This window comes from Triplophysa dalaica, chromosome 13, assembly GCF_015846415.1.
Source record: "Triplophysa dalaica isolate WHDGS20190420 chromosome 13, ASM1584641v1, whole genome shotgun sequence".
NCBI classification, from domain to species: domain Eukaryota; kingdom Metazoa; phylum Chordata; class Actinopteri; order Cypriniformes; family Nemacheilidae; genus Triplophysa; species Triplophysa dalaica.
Genome location: NC_079554.1, coordinates 2664812 through 2677336, shown reverse-complemented (window position 1 = coordinate 2677336; position 12525 = coordinate 2664812). Strand labels below are relative to the sequence as shown.

General features: G+C 36.8%; 2 protein-coding genes across 2 annotated transcripts in view; both read right to left on the bottom strand.

Annotated features, from left to right (window-relative positions):
• Positions 1 to 10556, bottom strand: part of cnksr3 (cnksr family member 3) — a 37297-nt gene extending 26741 nt beyond the window's left edge. The window contains exons 1-2 of the mRNA XM_056764702.1: positions 10396 to 10556; positions 507 to 670 (exon numbers count right to left, since the gene is read on the bottom strand). Coding sequence (XP_056620680.1) covers positions 507 to 670; positions 10396 to 10447 — 216 coding nt within the window. The 5' untranslated portion in view covers positions 10448 to 10556. The remainder of the gene's footprint in view (positions 1 to 506; positions 671 to 10395) is intronic.
• Positions 10557 to 11287: 731 nt separating this feature from the next.
• si:ch73-111k22.3 (pleckstrin homology-like domain-containing protein) lies at positions 11288 to 12460 on the bottom strand. Its single transcript, XM_056765060.1, has 2 exons — positions 12252 to 12460; positions 11288 to 11915 (listed from the first exon to the last, which is right to left on the bottom strand). Exons 1-2 carry the CDS (start codon positions 12420 to 12422, stop codon positions 11703 to 11705), a joined length of 384 nt encoding a protein of 127 aa, XP_056621038.1. The 5' UTR covers positions 12423 to 12460; the 3' UTR covers positions 11288 to 11702.
• Between the last annotated feature and the right edge of the window lie 65 nt (positions 12461 to 12525).

Genomic DNA, 12525 nt, shown 5'->3' with positions numbered 1-12525 from the left:
ATGTGTAGTGTAACAATGAATTGCTAAGTGTTATAATGTAATAACTGTAATAGCAATTATTTATAAGATATTACAATGCATTAAAAGGTGCATTACAATGCTTTAAAACTACTTTTTGGATTGGATTTGGATTCAATTTATTGTCATTACACATATACAAGTAAAGTGTAACGAAATGGATTAAGATAGATTTTATAATGCATTATACATACATGTTTCAAGGAAAGTGTTTAAAACATATTAAAATATTAAAAGGAATAAAACGTTAAATACACACAAAAAAAGTGGTATTTTAATGTAATGATTTAATGATGAAGAAGTACGTACTTCATTGAATTCAAAGCGATTTCGGACACAGGGTAGGCCGGAGCTAAATACACTGTATACTCTCCGATGGAAAGAAATATGATTGGACAATATTTGATTGGCTATGTATGTAGCAGTGAAAGAGGCATGTTATTGGACATGAGTGGGTCGGTGGTTAGATGACTGAATAATGTACTGACCAATGCACAGAGGAGATCCACTGCTTCAAGAATGAGCTCCTGATGGCCGACACGCGTCACCGCCAGCTCTTCTAGATCCTGATGCGAGATCTTCAGAAGCTGCTCTCCATCGATCTTCTCTCTCTCAAAATTCAAAATGTACAGCTGGAGACAGTCATCCAGCCCTGACAGACGGACAGAAAGTGTGAGAAAAACTCGTTCAGGAAACAGTCGACTCATGTGTGTTTTAACACCATTCAAACGTCAATATAAGACATTTGCACTTGCCTGTCTAGTCCTGTTCCTCTGTATTTCTCATGAATATATCGTAAAACGAATATATCATATTTCTTGATATAAGAACAGATAAATGTAATATACAAAATGTCATAAATGACTAATCAATAAGCTGTTTTTGTAATGTGTTTTCTAACATTGGACCTTTAGTGTTATTTAACACTGAATCCAAATTTGGAAATAAAAACACAAACTTTTGAAAATGGGGTTCAAAGTGCAAGTTTTTAAAACATGGGTAATTTTCATGAAACCACTAAAACATCATGGCAGGAAAGATTTGAATTATAAAACATACAATTCGTAACACAAAAAAATTATCATAATAAACAAAATTGTGTTCTCTACCTTGCACAAGACATCATTTTGACATAGGAATGAAATATTTATATATTTTATGGCTTTTACATCTGAAATTCTCATCACTGTTACACATCCGGATTGCATTATTTGTTGCAATTTAAACAGAGTAAAATTAAACATTCTGAAATGAATGATTGTATATTCTACTACATGTTCTTAAACAAAATGAAACAACGACTGACAGAATATTCATGTATAGTAAAAATAAAGAAATAGTGGAAGAAAGTGGCCATGACTGATATTCTCATGAAAATTGTAAGGCCTTTGTGTAAAAAAATCTCAAATGTGTTAAACTGTCAGTAAACGTTTTAAAAGGAACACCGTTAAAAATGTCATACCTTGTTTTAAGTGAATATAAAGGAACTTTTTTTAAACAAGTGTTTTTAAGAAAATCATGTTTGTCATCTTTTGACCAAGATTTAGGTCACACATAAAAATGCGAGTTGTAAAACAGTGATGTCATGTGCATGTGTTTGAGTGTTCAGAAATCAGCTGCACTCTGTGGAAAAATGCAAAGGAATATAGTCTTCAAAAAGTGATATTTCCAACAGGTGGTCTGGCATGTATGAGTGTGGTTTCAGTGGTTTTCACAGATTCGTGTGAATGGGAATTGATTTGACAACATTGTCGTTTGTATGTAAAAGTTACACAAAATGCAAAGACACAACTTTTCAGTTTTAGTTCATTGTTGTTTAGCTTATGTACCCTAAGATATAAGATCAGAGCAGACCTGCAGCCCAGTTTCATGCGGCGACCACTTGTTAAAGTGAGTGGACAACTGCTGTGTCATTACTTTCACAAACACACACAGACAGCACAAATGCCACTTTAGGAACAATATGTTGAAATAGAAATACTCTCACCACATAATGACATCAACATCCATCATTCTTCGTTTGTGCCAGTATGACAGACAGATAATGAAATTACCATTAACATGCCTAGGTCACATTTTATAAAAAAAAAAAGACATTGTACATTGTGTACAAGTACACTATGTTTTTAATTTATGTACTTTTCATTTAGTACACTGGTGTGAAAAATACATTCACATTTTTTAAAAGACTAATTAGCATATTACAGCAAACTAAATCAACATAAATAAAGAATAAAAAATATAGCTGCAAGTAGCAATTACGGGTCAAGCCTTTCAATGGCCCAATCGATTGGACGATCAGGAATATTTTAATAGCTTCTTGTCTCTAGATGCTACGTACCAAATTTGGTTCAAATCATACAACCGATCTAGGAGGAGTCTGAAAAATTAGAAAAAAAAAGCAGGGACAATTTTCATGAGGGAAAATGATGTCATATAGTGCATTCGAATGGTCATCGTTCAGACTGACCTCTTCTGCCAAATTTTACAACTTTTTCATATCCGGTTCTATGGGCTGCCTCAGACTTCCATAGCAGGAGAAGAACAAAAAAGGGAAAATTAGAGTAATACTCTAAGAAAACTACTACATACAATAGGGGTGTCTGCCCCTTTGGGGCTTTAACCCTTATAAATGAATGATCCTCAAAATAGGAAGTCTCATATTTAACACTTAATTTGATATTATGACGATTTAGGCTTTAATAGACATTTTATCCAAGAGTGTCTTCCAAACATGACTCCAAGGATGCATACGTGCAAGCCATGTCTGGAAAAGAGACAGTTAAACCCCTGTAAATTGTAGTTAAGGGCAGAGGAGGTAAACTCAAACCCCTTCTGTCTGCTGTTTGAGTGGCTGCTGTATTAAAAGAGGCTCTTTGTGGGGGGTAGAAGCCACTTTAAAAATCAAAGAGAAAGCGAGAAACTGAGGCAAAAAGGGTTCAAAGGGCAAAGTTACAGACCCCTGAATGCCCTCCACCCTCAGCACCCCCACAGAGAGACAACAGCTGCATTCTCCAACAGGGGTACACAGAGAAAATGAAAGTGTCTGAGAAAAGCTGAAAAGAAATAAAGAAATTTGCAAACTAGCTTTGATTTGGTTTTTCGAGTTATTTTAGTAATACATATCAATGCGGCAGCCAAAGGTAACAGGAAGCAAGCATGTGACGTTTAATGGTTGATATGCACATTTGTCCATGTCTGTAAATGATGAAGACAAAAAACACATAAAAGCCAAAGGGGGTCTGGAGATAAAGTAAGACATGGACGTAAAACCCCTCGAGACGCCACTGGCAAACACATACAGTCTGTCGTGCAGTGGGAAACAGACACGGCAAGCCCTCCAAATCTATATCCACATCCTATCCACTGTCCCCAACCACATCCAAATAACCAACAATTGTGTAAGAGTCGCATTAGAGAGCCTCCTCGGTTACAAATGAGAGAACAGAGCGTCTTTCTCTCCATGTACTGCCAATAGTCTCTCATCGACAGATCTGGCCAGTGCTGAGAAAGTCAGTATGTGTACAAAAGCCAGTAGCAGTTTTCGTTTCTCAAACGTTCCTGCTGAGCCTTTGGAGACTTGAAGAATGTTTATTGTTCTCTGGGTGCGTCTGAAACTCTTCCAGGAGTTTAAAATAGTGCGGCGCTTTTAGCTCTCTTCCACTCCATATCTAGCCCTCCGTATAATAGGCCATTCCCTTTCTGACCTAAGTCTAAGAATGGAAATATGCAAACAAAATATTTTCCTGTAAAACAGACCATGCATCATAGTCATGACTTTGGTCTGATGATGTCACGGGCTGTCTGAACTTCTGCCTGCTGAACTAGATTGGAATGTCAATCCTCCTAATATTCAATAACCAGCTCATTCACCTATGTGAGCACCATATCAAAGGTCAGGTTTAATTAGTACCTCGTTGTGGGAGCATAAATCCTACTTTAACGACCTAGTTAACAAATGCCTCCCTGTCCGCAGTCAAAGCTGTTGTGTACAGTATTTGAATTAGCACCACAACAAGGCAACAATGCAGTATATCCTGTAGCACATCTCCATTTAGGCCAGAAACAAACTATGCGGGTACACAAATCCTGAGGTGATTTCTTCTTAAGACTTGTTGTACATACTTAAACATAATAAAACATGATTAAAAAACTTCTGGCACCAAACCATTGCAAAAAATCTTTAAACACTTTTTAGATGACAGTCCCACCCCAAACTGTCACTATTGGTTGAACCCTTGTTCCTGTGCAGGGCTGGTCGAGATAAAACAAATCTCGGTCAAATAAACCGAGAAAGGTTTGTTACAGTATTAACACTTTCTTTCACACGCTTTTGACTTTAATGCATGATTTTGTATTACTGTGGTGCTAACAAACCTCAATTCTCACTTAAGGGGGTGACAGAGTTTCCTTCAAATATCAGTGTGTTAGCTATAAACATTTGTCATGCATATGATTTGGGTCTGTTACATAAGCAAAGTGAGAGTACGGCAAAACAGGAAAAATAACACCTGTAATTTCTAACTGGGAGTTTATAATAGACCCCATACTTAAAGAGTACATAACTAAGGATTTTTAAGGTGCTACTTTGGTTTATGGAGTGTCCAACAACAAGTAGGTGTAAAGACACTTCTATTTCATAACGCATTTATTCTTACCATACTTCTTTACTGACTCTCAAATGATTGCATTTTCTGCGATTTATCTGTCTAATCCCCTCCTTTCCGCTAGCCTAGCCTGATGTGGTTGGTCAAACGGTCTAGTCTGCTGTGATTGGTCTACAGCGAATGAGGCTCAAGAGCTACAGTGTTTGGGGTAGAAGAGTGAAGTTTTGAGGGCAGTCCTAGCAAAAAGTAGGCTGGGACAATATGTAGTGACGTAAAACCGCGGCGTTGCGTGAGTCGGACTAGGGGCGACTCGTTTGCGTAATTCATAGTCGACTCCCTTTTTTCCAAGACAATAACTTTGTTATTCAATCACCTTCGGATTGACAACTTGGCAGACTGCTTACTTTCAAACACGGCAATATTACACACTGCATGAAATGTCATTTTCATGATCTCATGTTATGTACTCTTTAAGGGACTTTAAGCTAAGACTCCAACATAGAAGTTTTTAACCTAAATTAGAAGCTTTCTGAGAGAATTCTTGGAAGCTTTAAGAATACGGGCCATGGTCTCCATAAAAAGGGAATATACGCTAATATCTGCGATTATACAATATTGCGTTCTGCAATGTGTTTTATTGCAACAAAGTATTACATACAGCTTAAATTATTTATCTAGTACGATCCGCTATCACATTAACTTGCGTAGAGCATGTTCTGGGTCTTAAACTTAAAATAAAACCATCACACTTAAATTTGGATAATTTAGGTATACATTTTATTTCTAGTATACCAAAAGTCAGTATGTTTCGGGACTTTAATTTAACATAGATCTATCAGATTAAATTAGTATTTTTCAGCAATACATTTATTACTAGAAAACAAAAGTAAATTCTGGCCTTTGGAAAGAAGTTGCATAAAGCTTTTCGCAATCACTATATTTAGACGCTATTTTGCTTTGTTAGCTTTGTCTTTTAGCACACGCAGTGTTTAGCTAGGCTCCGCTAGAGTCGCTTCATAGTGGCAAACGTGTGCTTGGCTGTCTTAGCTGTGAATAAGTGAAGTTTGCCACACATTCCACGGCCTCGGGGTCAGTAAACGGGAATGTTTGCCCCCCCTCCCCTCTCACTAGAAACAAGTGTGCTCAACAAGCGAGGATGATAAAAGAAGCATTTGGTGCTTTTAGTGTCCCTCTCAATGGTGATGTGACATCAGTCCTTTCTACTGGCAGAAGATGAGCCAGAACAAAGAGAGGATTGGAGGACGACAGAGAGAGAGAGAGAAACAGAGATACTAAAACCAATCGTCTCCATCCAAACTACCCAGAGCCAAGATTTGTGAATAAAGCGTCCACACAAATGGATGTGACACTGTTCTTAAGTTCCTGATGCTCTGCTTGTGTTTTCTGGGTGGATTCCAGCAGTGATATAACAGCGTTGTGTTTGAGAGAGTAGGAGTTTATTGACTCTGATGAATTAGTTGACTTTCCTGACTGGTACTTTAGGTCCTTTCCTACATCAGGAACTACCGTTCATTTTAGGACTTGTCGGGGAAGTTCTCTGTTTAAAGATAAGAAACTGTAGGACAGGCACTTTCTAGCAGTGGTGGAACTTTTTAGGTTCCTGCAGCCTGGTATTGGTCAAATATGACAAATGATGACATTTGTCGCATTTGACCAACCAACCAATAAAAAAGAAGAGGGAGCAGCTGTCACATGTAAACTCAAACCTGAACCTACTAGCCACACTCAGAGGATTGTGGTAACATTACATCAATATTGAAGTATGTGCTTTTCTTCCCAAGATCCAAAGTTTAGTGACAAAAAGCAAAAATATATATTTTTAAGTAACCTAATAACAGAAGTATTATAAATTGTGCTCCTTTAGCTCAAACCCCACAACCCAAAACATACCAGGTAACTTTAACCTGTGTAAACAAGCTAATTTTTGTTCTTTATAGATGCCATATCATGGAAAAAATGCTGTCACAGACATGAGCCCATTATAATAACATTTACAGATACAAGCTTTAAAGGTATAGATTTAATTCTAAGGATCAGATAAAGGGTTAAAGTCTAAAACAATTTATGTTTGTTTGACATGCAAAAAAATGATCTTAAGTAAGTCATCACCTGACATAAGCAGCTGAAAGCTGAGACATTTCTGGACAGAATTTCAGCAATCAGAAGATAGTCAGACAGACAGACAGACGGACAGGAAAGTGTCACCTGTCCCCTCTTCACAGGTGGCAGGATGCAGTTTCATTTCAAACAAGCTGGTGGGCGGGGCTAAAGTGGGTGTGTAAAATGTGTTTGTGTGTGAGTCACGTTAAAGAGTCCTGAACAAAGACGAAACTGACATCTCCGCCTGATACACAAACAGTCTAACCGCAGTCACGCAAGTCACCCATATGTGACGATATCAATGAAGCACACACAACACGAGTCTGTTATTCTGATGTCACTTACAAACAAACAATGTGACCAGGATATAAATGTTAGATCTTATCCCGTAAAAGGAAAACAGGTTAGATGTATTGAAAAAGTCTGCCAAACTGTCTGATGTGTGTTCCAGGTGTACTCCGCGGGCATGTTACTGCACGATGCTTTACAATAAAAGAAAATCACAATAACAATAGAGCATATTTTAAACATAATGTACTTATTGGAATTGAAGTTATAGCATTTCTATTGCTATTACACAAGCTTAGCGGTGGAAGCCATGAGCTGCATTTAACCGAGGAGGGGATCAGAAAAAATATTTGTATTGCCCAGTACAAAGTTCACTGAAACAGCGGTCGGTCACGTTTCTGTCACTATCCACTAATTACCTCCAGATATCTTCAAGAGCAAACACCAATTTGCAGGTGATAAAACACAAAAAAGTCCGATAATAATCAAACTTGGAAACGCTTAGTGCAGGTTGCCATCTTCCTGTGTAAACATAAGACCACATTAATCCCTACATTTGTGCAATGTGCTAAGCAATGGAAAATCTGAGCTGATTTAGGATCAGTTATACCCAAGTCCAAGAACATGATTTATATAGGTCAACCACGGCCAACGCAAACACTGATATCTAGAGAAGTTAATGAAAGGTTTTAGGTCTGCTTTATCAAAATTATCACAAATGTGCATATTTCAACATGTTGCAATAACATTTAAATACTTTTAAAAGTAGTTTATTAAGTCAAAGTTTTAGGTCGATGCAGATTGCATAAAGACAGGCGGCAGATGTGCGTAAAATAATTTTAACTTTTTAAATATCCATCCATCCATCCATCCATTTTCTACCGCTGTATCCGAACTACCTCGGGTCACGGGGAGCCTGCGCCTATCTCAGGAGTCATCGGGCATCAAGGCACTTTTTAAATATATTTTATTAAAATTTTAAATTAATTTTACAAACGTATAGCATTAAAGTTACCACAGTGAGCATTTTACTTCTATATTGTGCAATGTGCAGCCCTAGAGGGTATAATGCATCAGTTAAAATAAACAAGATGTACACAAAATTGCTTACAATTTTGCCAAAAAAATGCCTAAAATTCACCTTTTAATTCCTATTCATTGAAAAAGCTGTCCATCAGAGGAACCCTTCTGGCCACTGGCCATTACAGTAATCGATGAAGTCGAAGCTGACCATCTTGAAATATCATTGATATACGGGTAATATTTGTATTAGTCAAACCATTTAAACAATGGGAACATCTCATACCTAAAAGCCTTGGGAAAATCTCTTTAACGGACTTTAGTTTTCTGAGACCAGTGTCAGAAAATATGTGCTAGTCCCTCATTAGCACACGAAGGCAACTTTTACGCTGCGTCTCAACAGCAGGTTTTGGACCCATAAGGTGCCTCTCTTTATAATTAGATGCATCTGTTGACACGTCATCTCCATTTAAAACAGTGTGAATGTTTTGGACCTAAACCATCTCAGAAGTCTCTCACAGCACGGCCAGTCATTTACCACAAAATTACAAGCATTTCATATTGTGGTGGACCTTGATGCTTTGCACAAGGTCTCTGCTTGGTAAGTGAAAGTTCTGGTTCCTTATGGTGTTTTTTTAGGCACTTGAAGCAAGAGGAAAGCATGCATAGAAACGTACAACTAAATTATTTCCGGTAACGAAACGCCCTCAAATAATTCTGTAGACGTCTATAAACTTTTTTTTACAATGTGGCTAATTTTGGCTAATTTGTATGAATTCGTACGATCTCATACGTACACTTTTGTACGATTTGCTTTCGTACCAGTAACGTTAGGGTTGGGGGTGGGGTTAGCGGTGGGTATACAGTATTGCTTTTTTCTATTAATTGTAAGTTTTTATGATTCACAACATACGAATAAGTATATAAATATACAAATTCCTGTGAGATAAAGTTCAAACTAATCCAAATAAAGAGCAGATGGTAGTCACATGGTTATTTGAGACCCTAGAACACAAGACCAGTCTTAAGTTGCACGGGAAAATTGTATTAATAGCAAAAAATACACTGTAATGGTCAAAATTATCTATTTTTCTTTTCTTCCAAAAGTCATTAGGATATTATGTAAAGATCATGTTTTCATGAAGACATTTTGTAAATTTCCTACATTTGTCAGGTATATGCTTTGTTACGAACTTCATTTGGACAGCTTTAAAGGCGATTTTCTTAATATTTAGATTTTTTGCACCCTGCACCTTCACAAAATTAAAATCACTTAGCATCTGCTTAAACCTCTAACATCACCCATGAATGTTATGGAAGACAGTCTAAAGAAAAGCACGATATCCAAAAATGAAGAAACTATCCATAATGATGCACACCAACCCTCAAGTAAAACAAATGCTAAAGTAATTATTTCCAGGATATTACAGGTATTACAGGTTACAGGTATTTGTCATCATTTATTCACCCTTGTGTCATTCCAAACCTCTTGACTTTCTTTCTTCTGCAGAACACAAAATATATTTTTATGAACGTTTGTAACCAAACTGCTTATATTGTATGGCCACAAAATCTCTTGAACCTTTCTCAAAATATCTTCTTTTGTGGCTCACTTAGGAAAAAGTAAAAGCTTGTTCTGAGAGTGAATACATTTTGACATTGTTTATTTATTATTATTTAAATTAGGCAAATTCATATGACTGACCACAACGTCCAGCCCAGGTGATTTGCCTATGTAAAACAACCATTGACTATTCTGTAGAAAAAGGAACTAGGAATAATACATTTCATTGCTGATGTCAATTGTTATATTGCTGATATGAGAATATTGCTATTTTAAAACAGCTATATATCATAAAGTATGAGCTGCTCTGTTGATGAATGGCATGCATATTAATAAGCAAAACAACATTATGACATAACAGCAAACAAACTCCAAAATGTAGTAATATACACAATACATATTACGCTTCTCATAAAACTATTATAATGAATAAACTCGATCAACAGGAAACGTTAATCTTTTCTATTTTATATTTCTAACCTGACAGAAGTTAGACTTAAAATGAATAAACATTGAGTTTCTGTGTTTCTGTGTTGTGGATGTAACGTAGTGCTTCCTCTCACACATATTTACTCTGGTAACATCATTTCAGCAACAAGAAGAAAACACACAACTACGGCAGCAGCTTTTTCCTCACTCTTAAAAGTTGCTTTGGCATCTGATAAATGCCTAAATGATTTCGTATTAATATCGTGGTCAAGTGAATGATGAGAGAAATACAGTTTAAAATAAAGTTTAATAAAAACGTAAAGGCAGTAAAATAGTAGTAAACCTTACCTCTGATCCAGTCTACAACCTGTGTGGTTGTCCACTTTGTTATCGGCTCCATTATTTTTCTGTGTGGAGTTGAAACAAGTTTCACTAAAGTTACTGAAGTTTCCTGCGCTATACACGAGCGTTCCCTCTCATAACTAAAACAGCAGCGCTCATACTCTCAAACCCACTGACCGAAACTACATCGAGAGAGAGAGAGAGAGAGAGAGAGAGAGAGACGATCCTCGTTTCACATCGTAGTATCGCGAGATCTACTTGAAAATTGTGGCTCTGCGTCGGTCTCGCGATTCTTGGATGTCATACTTTCATCGATTTGCCGCATGACGTTTGGAAATAAAGAAATATCTACTCAAATAATGTTTGCTTATTTTTTTATGTGATTGTGACTTTAAGCGCAAATTGTATATGTGACTGTGACCTTGTTACTTCTGAGTTGTTTACTTATCTACCACAGTAGGCCTATAATATATAGTACAGATGGCAGCTACATTTGCTTATCATGATACCATGGTATGGAGTGATCACCATATTCATATAATAATGGCATGACATGGTACGAATACCAAAAAGAATAAATGCCATAAAAATACAACAGAGCATTCTGAACACTAATTTTATATATATACTTTTAAAACATTGAAAAAACACGATGAGATACAATATTTTTTATATATTGCCAGTTTAAATATATTCAACTTCTGTTTTCTTAGTGTTAGTTGTTTTTGATGTCTGTGAAATCATCAATAGCGTTATTAATAAACACCGCCCTCTACCGACCAATATTTGAAGATGCAGTTGGAACACGTGCCTTGGTTTATTTTGCCTACAGTTCATCACTGTATAACTTATCCATCGTTAAAGACATGCTTCTAGAAAAAATGACATCAACTACAAGTATTTTGTAACCACTCAAAAACTAACAGCAGCTTGGAAACCATGCGTTTGATTTATTAAAAACTACACAGCATACATATGAACATAAGCACAATTAAGGACTTTTTCCTGATAAAGCTTATTTTTTCACATGTGTATTATGTACCTGTCTACGGATGTTCTTATGACATGGGGTGAGTACTTTAAATGACAAGAAAACACGTGTACAAGTTATGTAAAAAGTTGTAAAATACATTAGATTTATACACAACATGTGACTTGTTTAAAACTAATAAAGTATATTTCCTTCACTGAAAATGTGCATTATAGTATTCAGGTTTCCATGTGCCTCGTGCTAAACTGACACTTGAACCTGGTTGGACATATTTAACATATAAGCAAAAACAGAATAAACTATAAAAAAATATAAAATGCAACTACTGCACAACACACGCATTTGAGTTATGGTCTTTAGAACTCAGTTGAGCTTCACATATGGCCGTCATCCAAGCTTGACGCTCTTCTGCAGCATCGGCCATCAGGAAGAATGTACGTTTACTGTCCCTTGGTGTGACGGTCCAGCCAAATGTGTCCTCACCATCCAACAACTCCACCTTTGCTCCAACCAGATGAATGGCCTTTTCTGTTGACTAGGCAAAGATTGCACACTTGATGCATGACACTATATGAAATACATTTTGGTTATCATTAAATATGAATAAAACATAAAAATAAGTTTTCTTCGTGCAGCCAAAACGCATACGAACAGTCGTCGTCATGGTAACATAGCAACAATACGGCGATAGTACCAAATCAATGCTGTAACACTGAACTATTATTTACTTTACAGAACTACCACCTATAGCACATTCACGTGGCTCAAGCGGGCTAGTTAATACCGATAAGCTGATCCCTGTTATAAGTTTCTTAAAAGCCTGGCAGCGCCGCGGTGGTTTAATGCAGAAATCAGCATCGTTCACTATTACCTCTTCATTAACACCGTAGAAAAGATTCCCATCTCTGATATGAAACCACAACTGTTTCCAGCGCTTGGTGTAGTGCGTTTTCTTCAATAACCATCCTTTATTATACTTGTCTATTCCTTCTGAATGGCTTACATCAGTTGCGCCGTTAGAGGTCGCCGATTCTACAGCCATTTCTTTGTACGCTGCTGCTCTGCATGCGCATGCGCGACTACAAGAACGGACTTTTTTACGTTTATTTTTCACCCATGATAAAAAACAAATAAAGTCAAAAGTT

What these genes read in the sequence shown, in the direction of transcription:
- si:ch73-111k22.3 (XM_056765060.1), bottom strand. Translation starts at nt 12,422, where the DNA reads ATGGCTGTAGAATCGGCGACCTCTAACGGCGCAACTGATGTAAGCCAT. An exon ending in TCTACGGTGTTAATGAAGAG is followed by an intron (nt 11,916 to 12,251) that starts GTAATAGTGAAC and finishes ATCTTTGCCTAG; the next exon opens with TCAACAGAAAAGGCCATTCA.